Source organism: Rhinoderma darwinii, chromosome 12 (assembly GCF_050947455.1).
Source record: "Rhinoderma darwinii isolate aRhiDar2 chromosome 12, aRhiDar2.hap1, whole genome shotgun sequence".
NCBI lineage: Eukaryota > Metazoa > Chordata > Amphibia > Anura > Rhinodermatidae > Rhinoderma > Rhinoderma darwinii.
In genome coordinates this window covers 51402004-51424884 of record NC_134698.1, presented here as the reverse complement: position 1 = coordinate 51424884, position 22881 = coordinate 51402004, and the positions used below count along the sequence as shown (strand labels likewise).

At 46.4% G+C, this 22881-nt stretch overlaps 2 protein-coding genes across 3 annotated transcripts in view; one reads left to right on the top strand and one right to left on the bottom strand.

Annotated features, from left to right (window-relative positions):
• Positions 1–22881, bottom strand: part of CHRM5 (cholinergic receptor muscarinic 5) — a 173636-nt gene that overhangs the window by 9810 nt on the left and 140945 nt on the right. The window lies entirely within an intron of this gene.
• AVEN (apoptosis and caspase activation inhibitor) overlaps positions 20727–22881 on the top strand; it is a 415433-nt gene continuing 413278 nt past the window's right edge. The window contains exon 1 of one of the 2 annotated variants that reach the window (XM_075844920.1): positions 20727–20918. In XM_075844920.1, the coding sequence (XP_075701035.1) occupies positions 20775–20918 (144 nt within the window). In that variant the 5' untranslated portion in view covers positions 20727–20774. Of the gene's footprint in view, positions 20919–20944; positions 20988–22881 lie in introns of those variants that run through there. The other variant, XM_075844921.1, reaches the window with a different exon arrangement.

The window sequence follows — 22881 nt, the reverse complement described above, 5'->3', positions numbered from 1 at the left end:
GGCAGGAGCAGGTAAGAGATTTCAATGTATGTTCGTGTTTGTGTGTGTTTACTACTGTATGTAAACCTACTACACTGTGGGTTAGCTCAAAAAAATGGCGACACACAGTGTAGGAGGTTACACCGTTCAAACCCCTCGTTTATCCCGGCACTAGCCAGGATAAAGGAGGGGGGGATGCTGAGAGCTCACTAGAGCGAGGGCTGTTAACCCAATGTTGCAATGCTGCAATTTTGGGAACAGCGCCATCTAGTGACCAAAAATGGGTAGTATTATAAATTAGAAATAATTTATAATATTTCCTGGACTCGTGCAAAAAAATAAAAAAAATGTGAACAATGTTTAACCACCCACACACTAAATGTTTCATTTTTTTAAAAAAAAACATGTTTTTCTGGCAACACATTCCCTTTAAGTGATTTTAAGTCCCCTTGGTCGGCTAACCACAACATTCGTATAGATTCCCTTCCCAAGGGTGCTGTCCCAGGCGATACACACCAGGCCATTTCCCCAGGCGATATCAGGTCTAACCATCTCTGCAAATGAATTGCCCTATAATACACCTCCACGTCCGGTAACCCCAAGCCGCCTCTATCTCTTTTTTGCGATAGTGATTTATAAGACAAGCGGGGCCTGCGTTGGTTCCACAAGAAGGAGGAAAACATACGCCTCACTAGTGTAAAGAAGGACTTAGGTAGGTATATAGGGACCATGGTCATTACATACAAAAGTATCGGCAGTATGTATGTCTGTAAAAGGTTTTTCCTACCCATCCATGACATGAAGGGTATGTGATAAGCAGCAAGTTGTGTTGACAATTTCTTTAATAACGGTTGGTAGTTGAGCTTATATAGATCTTGCAGTTGACTCGGGATTTGAACGCCAAGATACGTGATAGAGTGAGAAGGCCATAGGAAGGGTGAGTCTCGTTGCAGATCTTGTGCCAGAGAGGGTGTAAGGGAGATGTTAAGTATTTCGGATTTGCTGTAATTGATCTTGAAATTGGAGACCCCTCCATACTCTGCAAAGATATGTTGTAGCCGTGGCAGCGCTTGTTGCGGGTTAGTGACCATAAGTAGTATGTCGTCTGCAAAGGCCGCCACTAAGTGTGTATGGTTGCCTATTTGTATCCCTCTTATGAGAGAATCTGATCTAATTTTTTGCAGAAGGGTCTCCAAGGTCAAAACAAAGAGAGTGGGGGACAGCGGGCATCCCTGTTTAGTACCATTTGTGACAGAGAAGGACGGAGACAGGACCCCATTAACCCGTATCCGTGCATGTGGTTCTGTATAAAGTGAAAAAATTGCCGTTATAAATTGAGGTGGAAATAGAAATTTAGCTAGCACGTGTTTCATGAAATCAGCATCAGTCCCCATAAGTATCAAAGGCAGTTTAGAATATTTAGCGTAGTGTATCGAATTTATCAGTCTCATCGCATTATGCCTACCCTCCCTTCCCCGCACAAACCCCATCTGATTAGGATTAACAAGTTTGGGTAATAAAGCCCCCACACGCAACGCCTAGAGTTTGGCCCATATCTTCAGGTCGACATTCAATAGGGATATCGGCCTGTAGCTAGCACAGAGGGAGGCATCCTTCCCCTCCTTCGGTATAATAGTGATGAATGCTTCCAAGGATTGTTTTTCGAAAAGGGGGTGCCTTCTAAAAGTGCGTTACACATGTGAGTTAGGTGCGGCAACAAGGAGTCTAGGAATTTTTTGTAATAGATGAGAGGGAAGCCATCCGGTCCCGGGCTTTTGCCTGGTGGAAACTACATTCCTCACTTCTTCCACCGTGATAGGGCGCAGGAGTGTGTCAGCCTCTTCTGTAGAGAGGGTAGGCAATTGCAGAGACCCCAAAAAATCTAATATTCGTGCTTCCCCCTGACCAGGTTGGGTTCTAGCTCCATCTTCCTTGATATTATAGAGGGAGGAATAGAAGGACATTAATTCTTTGGCTATATCGGATGTGGGGTACGTATTATTCCATCTGCTCCCCTGATTTTTGTAATAAAGGATTTTTCTTTTCGTTTTTTAATGAGAGCCGTCATAAGTCTACCCCCTTTGTCTCCATGTGCATATATCTTCTGTCTATAGTGCATCAAATTTTTGGCAAGTTTCAGGTTGAGTAGATCTTTTAGTTGCACTCTCAGGGTATGCAGTTCAATCTGAGCGCCCTGGGCTGCTGATTTTTTGTGAATCTTTTCTAGAGCAGCAATTCGGGTCAATAAGGAACTAATTTGCTTTGATCTTTCTTTTTTGACTCTAGACCCCATGGAGACCAAGAGACCCCTCATGTAGGCTTTGTGTGCTTCCCATATACATGTGGCCGTGACATCCGGAGATGTGTTAGTATCTAAATAGAATTTCAACTGTTCTGTTAAATAGGTTATACTGTATGTGTCTCTCCATCTAGGAGGGTATAGTTGAGCCGCCATGACCATTCTCTAATGGGTATTCCCGCTAGAGGCAAAATTATGCTAACCGGTGAGTGATCCGAAACCGTCATTGGACCTATCTGAGCTGATTTTAGAGCTGAAATTAAACTCTTGTGAATGAAAAGATAGTCGAGTCTCTGATGTGACCTACGCGTTAAGGAGTAAAATGTAAAATCGCGAGTCGAGGGGTGTAACACCCTCCAGGCATCTGCTAACTGTAGGCCCTGAAATTTCCTTTTAATTCTCCCAAGTGCAGCAAAGGATAAGGCAGATCTGTTAGTAGAGGAGTCCTGGAGAGGGCTTAGCGTAACATTCAGGTCCCCACCTAAAATTATAGGCCCCTCCGCAAAAATAGTTAGAGTGTCTAAGATCTTGTCAAACCATCCCGTCTGTGATTTATTCGGAGCATATAGATTTGCGAATGTGTACATAGAGTTACAGATATGCCCCTTCAAAAACAGTGCTCTGCCATCAGCAGTACTATGTTGTGCTACTAGAGTAAAGGGAAGGTCCTTATGGAACGCAATAGACACCCCTCTTGCTGCTGAGCTATTTGATCCAGAGTGGTACCACTTATTAAAATAATGGGTTGTATCTTTCCCTCTTTAAAATGCGTTTCCTGTAGGAATACTATAGAGGCTTTCTCCCTTTTAAGTAGCGTCAAGACCTGGTTTCGTTTGTTAGGGGAGTTCAAACCCCTAACATTATAAGTGAGTATGTTAGTTAACGCCATGAGGTGTCAGAGTATCGTTGCATCCTAGTGAACTGTGGCAATATTCCATCTATCTTGTAGGGATCGGGGTGGGAGGTAGCGGTAACATAGGGAACATAGAAAAGGGGGAAACATCGAGGTAACAATGAAAAGAAGTGCAGCCAGAGACCAAGGATGAATCCCCCCTGGGGGAGCTCACGACCCTTAGGCCCTGGGGCATCCAAATGTGCATATCTCACAGAAGGCACAGCACCAAGTATCATAATGTAACACAAACCAAGTATAACATTAAAGGTGCCATGTCTCTTCCCAGAGTTAGGGGTACAGAGAACCATCTATCCTGATCCGATACCTGGTCCAGGATCACTACAGCAATATACATATTCTCAGTATTATTTTTTAAGGCACTATACAATATAAGGAGTGTCAGGGGAAAGTATAGACATATCGCATTAAGGGAACTCAATATACCAGTTATAACGTACTCACTGTTCCCATGCCTAATATACAGAGAGCAAATAGCACATACGAATCCCATGTGGGGCAGGAATGGAAGTCCATACTCAGGCGAGGTCTCCGTCTTCATTTCTCACTTGCCCTTTCTTAGATCTGGGAGATCTCATCTTTCCCGCTGTCACCCATGGTGTGATCTGCTGTAGATTCGGCAAATGGAAGTCCGTGTGGGCCGGCATCCAGGAAGGGATCTCTATAGGAGCGATTCCTAGCTTTTCCCAAGTATCTTGTAAGTCCTCTGGCGTGTGAATGATGAGGCGTTTACCATTTTTCAGTATGTCTAGGCCAAAGGGGTACATCCAATTGTATGTGAGTCGCATGTCCTGCAATTTAAGAAGAAGAGGCCGCATCATTCTGCGTTTTGCTAGTGTGGAGGCTGCGATGTCCTGGAAGAGCTGGATTTTCGCACCATCTAGTACGACGTCCGCACGTGTTCTGTTTGCTTGTAAAATGGCCGAGGTATCCACGAAGCTAAGTAAGCCACATATAACACCTCTTGGTGGTTCCGACGCTCTCGGTACAGGGCGCAGCGCCCTGTGGATCCGCTCAATCACAATTGCGGAAGCACGTTCCTGGCCCAACAGCTCTGCAAATATTTTCTTGGCCACAGCCTGTAGTGCCTCTGAAGCCACTGATTCAGGTATGCCTTTGAATCTTACATTCTTCCTCCTGCTCCTATTTTCTTGATCCTCCAGTAGCGTCATCACTTTATTGAGTTGAGCTTCTTGATGCTGTACTTTGTGTCCCAGTGAATCACAGAAACTGACCGAGTCTGTAACCACAGCTACCAGGTGCTCCACTCGATTTCCAATATGGCGGACATCCGCCTTGATATCTGCTAGTTCCTTCATCATAGGCGTTAGAGCTTGTAGAATAGTTTTCTTTAACCCCTTCCCGACATGCGCCGTACATGTACGGCGCTGTCGGGAGGTGCTTCCCGCAAAGCGCCGTACATGTACGGCGCAGTGATTGTGCGGGCTCAGAAGCAGAGCCGGCACCATCACCGCGGGGTGACAGCTGTATTATACAGCTGGCACCCTCCTGTAACTGCCAGGACCGGAGCTACTCCCCGATCCGTCAGATTAACCCCTCAGATGCTGCGCTCAATAGATAGTAAGTCTTTTATTATGGGAAAAACCGTAAAAATTAAAAAAACTATACATAATTGGTATCGCCGCGTCCGTAACGACCCAAACTACAAAACTATTATGTAATTTATCCCGCACGGTGAACGCCGTAAAAAAAAAACATGAAAGACAACGCTAGAATCTTTGTTTTTAGGTCACATCTCCTTCCAAAAAATGCTATAAAAAGTGATCAAAAAGTCACATTTACTCCAAAATAGTACTAATAAAAACGACAATCCGTCCCGCAAAAAATAATCCCTGACACCGCTTTGTGTACGCAAAAATAAAAAAGTTATGGGCTTTAGAATATGGCGACACAGAAAACAAATGATTTTATAAAAAAAGTTTTATTGTGCAAAAGCTGCAATACATAAAAAAAAGTATATAAATTTGGTATCGCCGTAATCGTATCGACCCGCAGAATAAAGCTAACATGTAATTTAGGGCGCACTGTGGATGCCGATAAAAAAAACCAATAAAAAACGATTCTAGAATTGCTTGTTTTTGGTAATTTCCTTTACCAAAAAATGAAATAAAAAGTGATCAAAAAGTCGTATGTGTTCTAAAATGGTACCAATAAAATCTACAGCCCGTCTCCCAAAAAACAAGCCTGCACACCGCTCAATCAACTGAAAAACAAAAAAGTTACGGCACTAGTAATGCGGTGATGAAAAAACATCTCAATTCGCAGGCCGGAGGGGAACATTCCTTCAGTTTCAGGGCCCTAGTATTTAGGAACTAGGAAAGGGAAGGGACATAGCACATCCGCTGGAAGCGAGGGCGCCCGTATTATACCAGCGCAAAACTTTACCAGTAATATTTCCCAAACTATGAAGGAGAAAAAGTCCCCAAAAGGTGCAGAGCGTTACAGAAGGGGGATAAGAAAGAAAACCGTTTATCAGTGTGACGGATCGCTTCACAGCGTAACACACATCTATGGATAATTGTATTATTTACCCCATTAGTATACCCTCTTATTATGCCCTGATGTACTCCGCACAGATTACATATACCCCTGATGTACTCCGCACAGATTACATATACCCCTGATATACTCCGCACAGATTACATATACCCCTGATATACTCCGCACAGATTACATATACCCCTGATATACTCCGCACAGATTACATATACCCCTGATGTTCTCCGCACAGATTACATATGCCACCACATTATAAACGGAAATACCAGCAAAACTCAAACAAAACTACCAAGCAAAATCCATGCTCAAAATGGCGGTCTATTCCTTCTTAGCCCTAAAGCGTGCCCAAACAGCAATTTATGGCCACAAGTAAGGCATTACCATACCCGGGAGAACCCGCTTAACAATTTATGGGGTAAGATTCTCTAGGGGCACAACATCTTGTGCGGTGAATGGGCAGATCAGTGGAAAAATTGCAATTTTCACTTTGCACCATCCACTGCGTATTCATTTCTGAAAAACACCTGTGATGTCTAAATTCTCACTACACCCCTTGATAAATGCCTTTAGGGGTGTAGTTTCTAAAACGGGGTCACTTTTGTTTGGTACATCAGGGGTTTTGCAAATGCAACATGGCGTCCGCAAACCATTCCAGCAAAATCTACGCTCCAAAAGATAAATACCGCTCCTTTTCTTCTGAATGCTCCCATATACGTAAACAGCCTATTATAACCACATATGGGGTGTTACCGTACTCGGGAGAAATTACTTTACAAATGTTGGGGTGCTTTTTCTTCTCTATTCCTTGTAAAAATGAAAAATGTTGATCTAAAACTACATCTTGTTGGAAAAAAAAAATTTTTTTTCATTTTCATAGCTTAATTCTAATTAATTCAGCAAAAAACCTTTGGGATCAAAATTTTCACTATACCCCTAGATGATTCCTCAGGGGGTGCAGTTTCCCAAATGGAGTCAGTTTTGGGGTGTTTCCACTGTACTAGTACTACAGGGGCTCAGCAAATGTGACATGGCGCCCAGACACCATTCCAAAATCCAAATGGTGCTAGTTCCATTCTGAGCCCTACGGTGTGTCCAAACAGACGTTTATGACCACATGTGGGGTATTGTTTTACTCGGGAGAAGTTGCTTTACTAATTTTATGGTGCTTTTTCTCCTTCAGTCCTTGTGGAAATGAAAAAAAAATACCTAAAGCTACATTTTATTTGAAAAAATTGAGATTTTCATTTTTACGGCCTACTTCCAATAAGTTCTGTAAAGCACCTGTGGGGTCAAACTGCTCACTCTACTCCTAGATAATTTCCTCATGGGGTGTAGTTTCCAAAATGGGGTCACTTGTTGGGGGTTCCCACTGTTTTTTCCCCTCAGGGGTTTTGTAAATGTGACATGGCCTCCGCAAACCATTCCTGCTAAATTTGAGTTCCAAAAGCCAAATGGCGCTCTTTCCCTTCTCAGCCTCGCCGTGTCTCCAAACAGCTGTTTATTACTACATGTGGGGTATTGTTTTACTCGGGAGAAATTGCTCTACAAATGTTGTGGTGCTTTTTCTACTTTAGTTCTTTTGGAAATGAAAAAAAATTAGCTAAACCTAGATTTTATTTGAAAAAATTTAAAATGCTTGCTACACCCCTAGATAAATTCCTCGAGGGGTGTAGTTTCCCAAATGGGGTCACTTTTGGGGGGTTTCCACTGTTTTAGTTCCACAAGACCTGTTCAAACCTGACATGGTGCCTAAAATATATTCTAATAAAAAGGAGACCCAAAATCCACCAGGTGCTCCTTTGCTTCTGAGGCCGGTGCTTCAGTCCAGTAGCACACTAGAGCCACATGTGGGATATTTCCTAAAACTGCAGAACCTGGGCAATAAATATTGAGTTGCATTTCTTGGGTAAAACATTCTGTGGTACAAAAAAAATGGATTCAAAATGAATTTCAGGAAAAAAATAATGAACTTTGTAAATTTCACCTCTACTTTGCCTTAATTCCTGCGCAATGTCTAAAGGGTTAAGAAACTTTCTAAATGCTGTTTTGAATACTTTGAGGGGTGCAGTTTTTAAAATGGGGTGACTTATTGGGGGTTTCTAATATCTAAGGACCTCAAAGCCACTTCACAACTGAACTGGCCCCTGTAAAAATATCATTTTGAAATTTTCTTGAAAATGTGAGAAATTGCTGCTAAAGTTCTAAGCCTTGTAACGTCCTAGAAAAATAAAATGATGTTCAAAAAACGATGCCAATCTAAAGTAGACATATGGGGGATGTTAGTTAGCAACATTTTTGTGTGGTATAACTGCCTGTCTTACAAGCAGATACATTTAAATTGAGAAAAATGCAAATTTTTTCAATTTTTCGCTAAACTTTGGTGTTTTTCACAATTAAATACTGAATGTATCGGGCAAATTTTGCCAGTAACATAAAGTCCAATGTGTCACGAGAAAACAATCTCAGAATCACTTGGATAGGTAAAAGCATTCCGGAGTTATTACCACATAAAGTGAAACATGTCAGATTTGAAAAATGAGGCTCTGTCAGGAAGGTCAAAAGCGGCCAAAGAGGGAAGGGGTTAAAGAGGCTCTGTCACCAGATTTTGCAACCCCTATCTCCTATTGCAGCAGATGCAATGTAGATAAGAGTAAAGTTTTTTTTGTTTTTTTTTAAACGAGCATTTTTGGCCAAGTTATGACCATTTTTATATTTATGTAAATGAGGCTTTCTAAAGTACAACTGGGCGTGTTTAAAGTTATGTACAAGTGGGCGTGTATTATGTGCGTACATCTGGGCGTTTTTACTTCTTTTACTAGCTGGGCGTTCTGACGAATCAGCATCATCCACTTCTCTTCACAACGCCCAGCTTCTGGCAGTGCAGACACAGCGTGTTCTCGAGAGATCACGCTGTGTCGTCACTCACTTCCTGCCCCAGGTCCTGCATCGTGTCGGACGAGCGAGGACACATCGGCACCAGAGGCTACAGTTGATTCTGCAGCAGCATCGGCGTTTGCAGGTAAGTCGATGTAGCTACTTACCTGCAAACGCTGATGCTGCTGCAGAATCAACTGTAGCCTCTGGTGCCGATGTGGCCGACACGATGCAGGACCTGGGGCAGGAAGTGAGTGACGTCACAGCGTGATCTCTCGAGAACACGCTGTGTGTCTGCACTGCCAGAAGCTGGGCGTTGTGAAGAGAAGTGGATGATACTTCTATTCACAACGCCCAGCTAGTAAAAGAACTAAAAACGCCCAGATGTTACACACACAATACACGCCCAGTTGTACTTTTACTTTAAACACGCCCAGTTGTACTTTTACTTTAAACACGCCCAGTTGTACTTTAGAAAGCCTCATTTACATAAATATAAAAATGGTCATAACTTGGCCAAAAATGCTCGTTTTAAAAAATAAAAAAAAACGTTACTCTTATCTACATTGCAGCGCCGATCTGCAGCAATAGGAGATAGGGGTTGCAAAATCTGGTGACAGAGCCTCTTTAAGTATGCTCGGGAGATCGGAGCCCTCTCCTGGCGCGAGGAGGAGGGGGCAGCGACGGACTCCCGATCACTATCGTCGTCTGATTCCTCTTCTTGTCTGGGCTCTATGGCCGCGGGCGGCGCCATTTTGGCTATCTGGGACGGCTTCATTTTTAAGAATTTGTCCAGGTCTGCCTGTCCTTTGGGAGTTTTTAGCGTCCCTGAGTGTTCCCTGTTATCAGGCTTGCCAATTTTTACCATTCTCTAGTTCGTGCCTTGCTGCTTTAGTGATCCCGGATCATGTGTGTGAGGAGCCGAAAGACTATGCTGCCATCACTCTCCGCGGTCAGGCTCCGCCCCCTCTTCCTTGGAATCATATTGACCTTTTATTAATGAGTATGCTTTTGTAATGTTGTGGCCTGTCATAATCACTGCTACTAAGGACAAAAGAAGCGGTGTGTGTGTGTGTGCATGCGTGCGTGTGTGTGTGTGTGTGTGTGTGTGTGTGTGTGTGTGTGTGTGCGTGTGTGGTGTGCTAGTGGGGGGGGGGGGTTCCAATATTCTAGAAGATAATGAACCTGCAGATGTATAGACCTTTTTATTATATTGTTTCATAATTTCATAAGGGTTTTAAACAGGATACTAGATGCTATTAACACTCAGCAACTCATAGACAGTCTCTCTCCTCTCCCAATCTGGCCGCCAAACATTACAATAACACTATCAAAATTGCTTTAGATGAAGCAGCCCCCCTACACACCGAACCACCCGGCAAATACATCCACAACCCCGGCACACACCTCAATCCCGCTTTCTTCAGTGGTGCTGGAGATGTGCTGAACGTCTGTGGAGAAAATCTCATTTGTCAGCAAACTTCCTCCATTATAAATTTATGCAGAGAACTTAAAACTCTACGCTTCACCAAGTCTATTTCACCTTTGATACTTTTCACTCCCTCCTCAGTCGTAAAGTTTAGACGCCTATCACAGATCCCAATGCTGAAGACCTGGCCACTTACTTAAAATTGACAACATCCAGGAAGATCTCTCCCAGTCCCCTAGTTACATTGATCCCCTTCCCTCCCGCACTCCCTCTTCTTCACTTTCAGCATTTGACCCAATAACAGAAGAAGTCTCTAGGCTCCTCTCCTTCTCATCCTACTACCTGTCCTAGTGATCCTATCCCCTCACACCTCCTCCAGTCCCTCTCCCCGGCTGTCACTGGTCACCTGACTAAAATATTTAACCTCCCTCTTTCTTCTGGAATCTTTCCCTCCTCTTTTAAACATGCCATTATAAACCCATTACTGAAAAAAACAACTCCTGACCCATCCAGCGCTGCTAACTACCAACCAGTCTCTCCTCTCTTTATCTCTAAACATCTGGAATGCTTGGTCTACTCTCGCCTTATCTGCTGTCACTTTGCTAACTCAATTCTCGACCTCTTACAATTTGGTTTCCGCACTCTACACTCCACAGAAACTGCCCTTAAAGTCTCAAACGTTCTATTGGCGGCTAAATCTAACGGTAAATCCTCTCTACTGATTCTTCTGGATCTCTCTGCAGCCTTTGACACTGTAGACCACAAACTCCTACTTAACATGCTCCACTCTATTGGCCTTAAAGACACGGCTCTCTCTTGGTTTTCTTCCTATCTCTCTGACCGCTCGTTCAGTGTGTCATTTGCTGGTTTCACTTCTTCTCCTCTTTCTATTATTGTAATGGCAGGAAGGAGGTGAAGGGAAAGTGAGCCCTAATCTACCCACCGCCCTGTCCCTGCCTACTTGCAACGACCCGCCCTAGGCGACGAGGTACAACTGGGCGGCGGTCCCTACGCTGTCTAAGTGCACAGGAAAACAAACAGGGAACATGCAAGGGAAGGGGCAGTAGCCACGGAACGCCACGAGGAAACGGAGCGGCGAACGGACAGTCAGGACCAGGACGAAGTGAGTACACCCAAGCGGGCAAGGAGACAGAAGCAAGCCAGGGGCAAAGCAAAGCAGGTCAAGCAGAACTGCAGCAAGGCAGAAGCACGGCAGAAGCAGGCTGGAGCAAGCAGCAGTGGGGCCAGGAATCCAAAAGAATTACAAGCACTGAGGGAGAGAACAGGGCAGGTAATAAAGGACAGGGGGCGGAGCTAACTCCGACAGACCAGGCCGCGATAGGCTCTCCCACTCCTGAGCCTGCCACCCTGGTTGGTGGGAGATGGTGTCAGTCGAACAGGTCTGGCCTCAGGTGTGGATTGATTAATCCCAGGAGTATACCTAGATGAAGTACCTGGCAGATCCCTAACAGTACTCCCCCTTTTATGAGGGGCCACCGGACCCTTACTAAGGGGACCCGGTTTAGTGGGGAAGAGAAGGTGGAACCTCCTGATCAATACCCCAGCGTGAACATCACGGGCAGGTACCCAAGTCCTCTCCTCCGGCCCGTATCCTCTCCAATGGACCAGGTACTGGAGGGAGCCCTGGACCATCCTACTGTCCATAATCTTGGCCACCTCGAATTCCACCCCCTCAGGGGTGAGAACGGGAACAGGAGGTATCCTCGAGGGGGACCAGGACGGGGAGCAGCGTTTAAGGAGGGAGGCATGGAAGACGTCATGTATGCGAAATGATGGGGGGAGCTCCAGACGGAAGGATACAGGGTTGAGGACTTCAATGATCTTATAAGGTCCAATAAATCGGGGAGCAAACTTCCTGGACGGGACCTTAAGGCGCAAGTTCCTGGACGACAACCAGACCAAATCCCCGACGACAAACCGGGGGTTAGCAGAACGTCTACTATCCGCCTGAATCTTTTGTGCGCTCTGGGACGCCTCTAGGTTCTTCTGAACCTGGGCCCAGACAGTGCACAGTTCCCGATGAACATCCTCTACCTCAGGATTATTGGAACAACCAGGGGAGACGGAGGAGAATCTTGGGTTAAACCCGAAATTACAGAAAAACGGGGAGACCCCTGACGAGTTACTGACCCGGTTATTCAAGGAAAATTCAGCAAGGGGAAGGAATGAGACCCAATCGAATTGACAGTCAGAGATGAAACACCTTAAATATTGTTCCAGGGATTGGTTGGTCCCTTCCGTTTGGCCATTAGTTTCGGGATGGAAGGCGGAGGAGAAGGACAGATCAATCTCCAACTTTTTACAAAAAGCTCTCCAAAATAAGGAAACAAATTGTACCCCTCTGTCAGAAACAATATTGACTGGGGCCCCATGGAGATGCAGGATGTGTTTCACAAACAAAGAAGCTAACGTCTTGGCGTTAGGTAGCTTCTTAAGGGGCACAAAGTGGCACATCTTGCTGAAGCGGTCGACTACCACCCACACCACCGACTTGCCCTGAGATGGAGGCAAATCGGTGATAAAATCCATGGAGATATGGGTCCAAGGTCTCTGGGGAATGGGCAAGGAACGTAGTAGGCCCGCAGGTCAGGACCTAGGGGTTTTGGACCTAGCGCAAACCTCACAAGCGGCGACGTAAGCCCTAACGTCTTTAGGCAACCCAGGCCACCAATAGTTTCTGGTAATGAGGTGTTTGGTGCCCAAGATGCCAGGATGACCAGATAGAGCGGAGTCATGGTTTTCCCTGAGTACCCTCAGCCGGTATTGCTGGGGAACAAACAGTTTGTCCCCAGGGACGTTCCCGGGAGCTGCACCCTGATCAGCCGCGATATCAGAAGCTAAATCAGAATCCGTGGCAGAGACGATTATACCAGGGGGTAAAATACAAGCAGGATCCTTCTCAGAAGGAGGATTGGCCATGAAACTACGTGACAGAGCATCAGCCTTAATATTCTTGGACCCAGCCCTATAGGTAACCAAGAAATTAAATCTGGTAAAGAATAGTGCCCACCGAGCTTGTCTAGGATTAAGCCTCCGGGCCGATTCTAGGAAAACCAGATTCTTGTGATCCGTAAGGACCGTTACCTGGTGTCTGGCCCCCTCCAGGAAGTGCCGCCACTCCTCAAAAGCCCATTTAATGGCTAGAAGTTCGCGGTTGCCAATATCATAGTTACTCTCCGTGGGCGAAAACTTCCTAGAGAAGTAAGCACAGGGGCGGAGATGGGTGAGGGAGCTGGTACCCTGGGACAAGACGGCCCCCACTCCCACCTCGGAAGCGTCAACCTCCACAATAAATGGCTCCTCTTGGTTGGGCTGAATCAGCACGGGGGCCGAGATAAAGCACTTCTTGAGGGTCTCAAAGGCCTGGACGGCCTCAGGGGGCCAATGGAGGACATCAGCACCCTTGCGGGTAAGGTCCGTAAGAGGCTTAGCGACGACCGAGAAGTTGGCAATAAATCTCCTGTAATAGTTGGCGAACCCTAAAAAACACTGTAACGCCTTAAGGGAGGCAGGTTGGACCCATTCCGCCACAGCCTGAACCTTGGCAGGGTCCATGCGGAATTCATGAGGAGTGAGGATTTGCCCTAAAAATGGTATCTCCTGTACCCCAAAGACACATTTTTCAGTCTTAGCAAACAGATTATTCTCCCGAAGGACCTGTAGCACCTTCCTGACATGCTCCACGTGGGAGGACCAGTCCTTGGAAAACACCAGTATGTCATCAAGGTACACAACAAGAAAATTACCCAGGTACTCTCTCAGGATTTCATTAATAAAATTCTGGAAGACAGCAGGGGCATTACACAACCCAAAGGGCATGACCAGTTATTCGAAATGACCCTCGGGTGTGTTGAACGCAGTTTTCCACTCATCCCCCTCTTTGATGCGGATAAGGTTATATGCCCCCCGTAGATCGAACTTAGAAAACCATTGGGCTCCCTGAACCTGATTAAAAAGATCCGGAATCAAAGGAAGTGGGTACTGGTTCCTTACGGTGACCTTATTCAGGTTACGATAATCAATGCACGGCCTAAGACCACCATCCTTCTTCCCCACGAAGAAGAAGCCAGCACCTACAGGAGAAGTCGAGGGGCGAATGAAACCCTTGGCCAGGCATTCTTGGATATACACCCTCATGGCTTCACGTTCAGGACATGAAAGATTAAATATCCTACCCTTAGGAAGCTTGGCACCAGGCACCAAATCGATAGCGCAATCGTAATCTCTATGGGGGGGCAACACCTCGGAGGCCTCCTTAGAAAACACATCGGCGAAGTCCTGAACAAACTCAGGAAGCGTGTTTACCTCCTCCCGGGGAGAAATAGAGTTAACAGAAAGACATGACATAAGACATTCATTACCCCATTTGGTGAGATCCCCAGTATTCCAATCAAACGTGGGATTATGCAACTGCAACCAGGGAAGGCCTAAAACCAGATCAGACGATAATCCCTGCATCACCAGTACAGAGCACTGCTCCAAATGCATGGAGCCAACCAGGAGTTCAAAAACAGGAGTATGCTGAGTAAAATAACCATTAGCAAGGGGAGTTGAGTCGATTCCTACTACAGGGATAGGATAAGGTAAATCAATACAAGGCATCTTTAGAGACATAGCAAATTCCACAGACATGATATTAGCAGATGACCCTGAATCCACGAAAGCACTGCCCGTGGCAGCCCGGCCAGCAAACGAGACCTGAAAGGGAAGCAAAATTTTATTGCGTTTCACATTAACGGGAAATACCTGTGCGCCCAAGTGACCTCCCCGATGATCACTTAGGCGCGGAAGTTTTCCGGCTTCTTATTCTTGCGCCTGGGACAGGTGTTCAGTAGATGCTTGTCGTCCCCACAGTAGAAGCAGAGACCATTCATTCTGCGAAACTCCCTACGTTGTCGAGGGGACATGGAGGCCCCGAGTTGCATAGGTACCTCCGAGTCCTCCGTGGAGGGGCGAGGAGACGGGACCTCGGGGGGGATCGCAGAAAAGTCAGAGGGGAGCACACTGAAGCGTTCTAGCTGACGTTCCCTGAGACGTCGGTCAAGTCGTACTGCTAGGGCCATAACCTGGTCAAGGGAGTCAGACGAGGGGTAGCTAACCAGCAGATCCTTCAGGGCGTCAGATAATCCTAACCTAAACTGGCACCTTAGGGCCGGATCGTTCCACTGAGAAGCTACGCACCACTTCCTAAAATCAGAACAGTATTCCTCAACCGGTCTCCTACCCTGACGTAAGGTCACCAGCTGACTCTCGGCTAAAGCAGTCCTGTCAGTCTCGTCGTAAATGAGTCCGAGGGCAGAGAAAAAACGATCAACAGAGGAAAGTTCAGGGGCGTCAGGAGCCAAGGAGAAGGCCCACTCTTGGGGCCCTTCCTGGAGTTGGGATATGATGATACCCACCCGCTGGTTCTCGGAACCTGAGGAGTGGGGCTTTAGGCGGAAATACAGTCTGCAACTCTCCCGGAAGGAGAGAAACGTCTTACGGTCCCCTGAGAACCGGTCAGGTAACTTGAGGTCGGGTTCTAGAGGTGAGGTGAGGGGTACTACTAAAGCAGCGTCACCCTGATTGACCCTTTGGGCCAGGGCCTGGACCTGTAGGGAGAGGCCCTGCATCTGCTGGGTCAGGGTCTCAAGGGGGTCCATGATAGCGTCAGCGTAGGAGAAATGGTAGACTAGGTAAGGGCTTGTAATTATGTAATGGCAGGAAGGAGGTGAAGGGAAAGTGAGCCCTAATCTACCCACCGCCCTGTCCCTGCCTACTTGCAACGACCCGCCCTAGGCGACGAGGTACAACTGGGCGGCGGTCCCTACGCTGTCTAAGTGCACAGGAAAACAAACAGGGAACATGCAAGGGAAGGGGCAGTAGCCACGGAACGCCACGAGGAAACGGAGCGGCGAACGGACAGTCAGGACCAGGACGAAGTGAGTACACCCAAGCGGGCAAGGAGACAGAAGCAAGCCAGGGGCAAAGCAAAGCAGGTCAAGCAGAACTGCAGCAAGGCAGAAGCACGGCAGAAGCAGGCTGGAGCAAGCAGCAGTGGGGCCAGGAATCCAAAAGAATTACAAGCACTGAGGGAGAGAACAGGGCAGGTAATAAAGGACAGGGGGCGGAGCTAACTCCGACAGACCAGGCCGCGATAGGCTCTCCCACTCCTGAGCCTGCCACCCTGGTTGGTGGGAGATGGTGTCAGTCGAACAGGTCTGGCCTCAGGTGTGGATTGATTAATCCCAGGAGTATACCTAGATGAAGTACCTGGCAGATCCCTAACAATTATTATCGGGGTTCCTCAGGGATCAGTCCTAGGTTTGCTTCTCTTTTCTCTCTACACAGCCCCTATTGGACAAACCATCAGCATATTTGGCTTCCAGTACCATCTCTACGCTGATGACACCCAATTATATCCTCTCACCGTGACATCACCCCTGCTCTAATACAAAACACCAGTGATTGTCTGTCAGCTATCTCTATCATGTCCTCTCTCTATCTGAAACTTTCTAAAACAGAGCTCCTTGTGTTCCCACCATCTACAAACCTACCTAACTCTGATGTCTCCATGTCAGTGTGTGGCACTACCATAACTTCTAGGTAGCACGCACGCTGTCTCAGGGTTATTTTTGACTCAGATCTTTACTTTACTTTACACATTCAATCACTTACACTTAAACATCTCCAGAATCCACCCTTTTCTTACTGTGGCTGTATGGCACTGTCTACAAGGTGGAGGGTTGGGGGCTGTATGACACTATCTACAAGGGGGAGACGAGATGCTGTATGACACTATCTAGAAGGGGGAGATGAGGGGCTGTATGGCACTGTCTACAAGGGGAGGTGGGGGGCTGTACGGCACTGTCTACAAGGGGGAGGTGGGGGGGCTGTATGGCAGTTTACAATGTGGAAGTGGGGGGCTGTATGCTCTGTCTATTAGGGGGAGGTGGGGGGCTGTATGGCACTGTCTACAAGGGGGAGGTGGGAACTGTATGACTATCTACAAAGGGGAGACGAGGGGCTGTATGACACTATCTACAAGGGGGAGACGAGGAACTGTATGGCACTGTCTACAAGGGGAGGTGGGGGGCTGTACGGCACTGTCTACAAGGGAGAGGTGGGGGGGCTGTATGGCAGTTTACAATGTGGAAGTGGGGGGCTGTATGCACTGTTTACTAGGGGAGGTGGGGGGCTGTATGGCACTGTCTACAAGGGGGAGGTGGGGGGCTGTATGGCACTGTCTACAAGGAGGAGGTGGGGGGCTGTATGGCACTGTCTACAAGGAGGAGGTGGGGGGCTGTATGGCACTGTCTACAAGGAGGAGGTGGGGGGGCTGTATGGCACTGTCTACAGGGGTGACGAGGGGCTGTACGGCACTGTGTACAAGGAGGAGGTGGGGGCTTTATGCACTGTCTACAAGGGGGTGGTGGGAGGCTGTATGGCACTGCCTACAATGGGGAGGTTGGGGGCTGTATCACACTATCTACAAGGGGGAGATGAGGGGCTGTATGGCACTGTCTAAAAGGGGGACGTTGGGGCTGTACGGCAATGTCTACAAGGGGGAGGTGGGGGCTGTATGGCACTGTCTTTAAGGGGGAGGTGGGGGCTGTATGGCACTATCTACAAGGGGAGGTGGGGGGCTGTATGAAACTATGTAGAATGGGGAGGTAGGGGGCTGTATGGCACTGTCTAGAATGGGGAGGTGTGGGATCATGTCACTGTCTACAAGTGGGAGGTGGGGGGATCATGGCACTAACTACAGGGAGGCTGTATGGCACAATCTACAGGGGGCACGATCTACAAGGGTGGGGCTGTGTGTGGCAGCCAGGGGAGCGCGGCATTATACTGTGTGGGTGCCACTAAGCGGACATTGTACTGTGTAGGGGCACTACAGGGGGCAATATACTGTGTGCGGGATTTAGGGGGCATAATACCGTGTGGGCAAAATTAGAGGACAAAATAGTGTGTTCTTGAAGGGGTTACAATATATTATATTATTAAATATTATTATGCTGTATGGTGCAGCTATGGGGGCATTATACTGTATGGTGGCACTAAAGCGGCATTATACTTTGTGTGGGGCACTAAAGGGGCATTATACTGTGGGGGGAGCATTATACTATTTTATGAGGCATTTTTTTTATGATGGGGCTGGGGTGCCGAAAGATAATTTCGTTAAGGGCACCATCTATCCTAAGGCCTGCCATGATACTACCACACATGTATAAAAGATGGCTGGACGATTGTACTTCACAAGCACTTTTACATTTTGTGTCTCCCTTATTTCCTCATAGCTTTCCTCTTGCGAGGTCCTCACTCGTTTGCATTGTAAATTACTTTTGTCAATATGTAATGTCTGGTATTGTCTGTACATGTTCCCTCTGAATTGTAAAGTGCTGTGGAATATGTTATATAAAGATTATTATTATTATTATTATTATTAAGATACCCATAAAATTTTATAGGAGACTTGTGAGAACGCTGATTCACAGAGAACTGCTTTGTTGCCCGGCCATCCAATTTTGCAGGTAAAAAGGATCAGTGTGCAACTCCCCCAATTCTCTGGTTAACCTGTTATTGTCATCTTGCAGATGTCTCTCAAGAAAGATACGCTGGGTGCAGTCACATGCAGCACATTTTGCGTTTTGCATTTTGTGTGACTGCAGCAAAATGTGCTCCATGTTGAATTGAATGGAATTTCTGAATGGGGTTGTTTCTACAGCAGGTGCATGGATTTATGCAAGTTCCCTTCAGATGAATAGAACTGATTTTCCATCACAAAAAGTTTCTGCAACAAAATCAAAAAAAGCGTGTGACTGCATCCTAGGGCCAGGATCACACACACAGTTTTGATGCAGTTTTTAACTCTTATTTTATTAGACAAAGTCAGAAGTGGATCCAAAAGGAAGAAAGGTATAAAGACAAGACTGCTGCCTGTCCTTTCTATTGTGTCCACTCCTGTGTTTTTTCTCAAAAAACTGCATCAAAACTGTGTGTGTTCCTGGCCTAAGACTCTTCTCACGTCATGTTTGGCAAATACATTTCTTGTATACGTTTCAACAAAAAAATAATATATATACTACATTGTAAGTTATGTCTACAAAACTTTATATGCCAATATAGTTGCATATGTCTACCCTTGACTTTCACTATAAAAAAAGTATACTTTAACGGGTTTTTTTTTGTGGTACCCTACGCATTTCAATGCAGTTAAAAAAAAAGGCATAAACCAGCCAAACATACGCCAAAAAACACTTTCGATATATGTGTGGGAACATGACAGCATTTGGTCTCATGCACACGACACATTCATTTCTATGGAGCCATCTACACGACCGTGGTTTTCACGGATTCGTGCTGGGGCCACAAATCCGGACCGCAAATACTCAGGACATGTCATTTTACGGTCTGGATTTGTGGGTTTACACTACTGGTGAAATTATTTATTTTTGCTGTGGATCCGTGAATCCTGATGACACACGGATGCACTACAGGTTTTTTGAAGTCCAATGGAGCACTACGGATTCGTGGTTTTGCAGCCCGCAAAACCACTGCCATCATCTGCAGGGGACTTATGTCTAGATACCTTCTAGGTGTTAACGCTAAATGTATTGGGCAAATGTGATGTGAACAAAGACTTAGGCCTCATGCACACGACCGTAATGGTTTTACTGTACACAAATACGGATTGGTAATCATCAGCATATATGGCCCGCCGTCCGCAAATACAGTCCATAGTGCATCCGTATTTATGGATCCGCCAAAAAAACCATGGAGGAATCTTGGGTATTCCCCTGCCGCCGCATAGCAATGCTACCGCAATTACGGACGGCTACGGATGCACACCCGTAGACTTCTATGGGGCGTCCATGCCATAATTACAGACAAGAATAGGACATGTTCTATAATTTGCGGATCATTTCTACGGCAAGGACACCCATCTGTAAATATACGGAAAGGTGTCTGTGACCCATAGAAATAAATGGGTCCGTAGTTACGGATGAAAACTACGGTCGTGTGCATGGGGCCTTAGGTGGTAATTGAATAACTTTTCTAGGCAAGAAAAGTCGCAAATGCATCAAAAGTTGCAATTTGCGCAAAAATTGCAACTTTTGATGCATTAACGACACAAAACTTTTCCAAAAAGTGGGTACGGCTTAGTAAAAGGGGCATGGCCTGCAGCAACCGGAGAAATGTACTATAATTTACACTACAAGCTGGCCTAAATGATAGCGAAAATCTACGCCACCTCCTAGCTGTGGTAGATTTACGTTTCAGGCGCACAAGCAGAGATGTTCCTCATTTAATATGCGGTTGTGAAATTGCTCATTAATGACCACATGTTGTGTATATAAAGCGTATATTCATTAATGGCTGATTGTGCAGGTGCGTCCTTTAACGAGCAATTTGACAACCGCGCCGAATAAGGTGCAAACGCGTCTACCAGCCTCATGAACGCTGCTTCTCCCCCCTTGAGGATTCACTTTTTCCTAAAAAAAAAAGTGCCAAAACTGCTTGTGTGACTGAGACCCAACACACCCACAGCTATGCAATGTGCATGTCACACACATGGCTCTGCAGCTTTGGGTGAGGGGACTTGAGGCCGTTTTCTCATAATCAAGCAGAAAATAGAGAAATGCGACGCCTCCAGCAGCACAGCCTGACCCATCCTCCTGCACACGTGACTGGTCACATGATCATGACATCATCAAAGGTCCTTTAGCTCACTAGAATCTAACATCTTCCCTGAGCAGATGGAACGTGGCCGTGGTAAATACCGGAGAGGTGGCCGGAGACCATACAGGGGCCGCGGCTCAGGAGGGGACGGGGAGTATACCCATAGAGGGCACAGGGATGTTACTAGGGATCGCAGGGGTCCTCTGGAGCCGGAGAAGGAGGTGAGGACCTGAAGGGGAGGGGCTTATTTCCTGTACCATGCCGACACACTTATGACTGGATCCCTTGTGGTAACTTGTCAGTCGCTTGTCTGCTCATTCCTAAAGTGAAGGCGTCTTATCACGATGTTCAGTAATCCTGTCCCAGCTGCAAGATAAGGTGGAGGTGACATCTAGTCACGTATAGCTGCAATGTTTATATGCGGCCAGTGAGGGGCGTCCTCACAGCATGAAGGAAACGGAATTATGGTCAACTACATAGAAAGAGTCACCCATGATCTCAGTAGCTGCATCTCCCGCCAAAATGTGCAGTTGATAATGGGAGACGCCGCTACAAATATCCCAGCCATCTTCTATAACATAAACAATAGTGGCAGCAGAGTGCCTCCGTATAACCAATAGTGGCAGCAGAGTGCCTCCGTATAACCAATAGTGGCAGCAGAGTGCCTCCGTATAACCAATAGTGGCAGCAGAGTGACCCCGTATAAACAATAGTGGCAGCAGAGTGCCTCCGTATAACCAATAGTGGCAGCAGAGTGCCCCCGTATAAACAATAGTGGCAGCAGAGTGCCTCCGTATAACCAATAGTGGCAGCAGAGTGCCTCCGTATAACCAATAGTGGCAGCAGAGTGACCCCGTATAAACAATAGTGGCAGCAGAGTGCCTCCGTATAACCAATAGTGGCAGCAGAGTGCCTCCGTATAACCAATAGTGGCAGCAGAGTGCCTCCGTATAACCAATAGTGGCAGCAGAGTGCCTCCGTATAACCAATAGTGGCAGCAGAGTGCCTCCGTATAACCAATAGTGGCAGCAGAGTGCCTCCGTATAACCAATAGTGGCAGCAGAGTGCCTCCGTATAACCAATAGTGGCAGCAGAGTGCCTCCGTATAACCAATAGTGGCAGCAGAGTGCCTCCGTATAACCAATAGTGGCAGCAGAGTGCCTCCGTATAACCAATAGTGGCAGCAGAGTGCCTCCGTATAACCAATAGTGGCAGCAGAGTGCCTCCGTATAACCAATAGTGGCAGCAGAGTGCCTCCGTATAACCAATAGTGGCAGCAGAGTGCCTCCGTATATAAACAATAGTGGCAGCAGAGTGCCTCCGTATAGAAACAATAGTGGCAGCAGAGTGCCTCCGTATAGAAACAATAGTGGCAGCAGAGTGCCTCCGTATAGAAACAATAGTGGCAGCAGAGTGCCTCCGTATAGAAACAATAGTGGCAGCAGAGTGCCTCCGTATATAAACAATAGTGGCAGCAGAGTGCCTCCGTATATAAACAATAGTGGCAGCAGAGTGACCCCGTATAAACAATAGTGGCAGCAGAGTGCCTCCGTATATAAACAATAGTGGCAGCAGAGTGCTCCCCGATAAACAATAATGCCAGCAGAGTACTTCCATATCACAAATAGTGCCGACAGTGTTCCCCAATAAAGAACAGTGCCAGGAGAGTGCTCCCCGATAAACAATAGTGCACTATGTGTTTGTGTGTGTGTGTGTATATATATATATATATGTGTGTGTGTTTGTATGTATTCTTATATATATATATATATATATATATATATTTACATACACACAGTCCAAAAGCAGATGAACACCGCACTCCCAACATACCATATATTAGGCCATGTGCTCGTTTCCAAGGGATGAATCCGTTCCCAAATTTCAATATAAAGCGACCATAGAACAAAGTAACGGCACAAGGATTTCAGAATAGGATGTGACCAATCCGCGTCATCCACTTCTCATTATTCCAGCCCGGCTTCTTTCACTGCACAATCACACTGTGCTGCGGATCATGCTGGGCTGGAACAATGAGCAGTGTAGGACGCTGAGTGGTCACTGATTGGTCATTGTCATACACTCTTCTGTATAACACCCAGGTGGTAAAAAGTAAAAACACGCCCAGTTTTACATTGAGAAACTCATTAGCATAAATCTAAACTAGCTCATAACTTGCTCAAA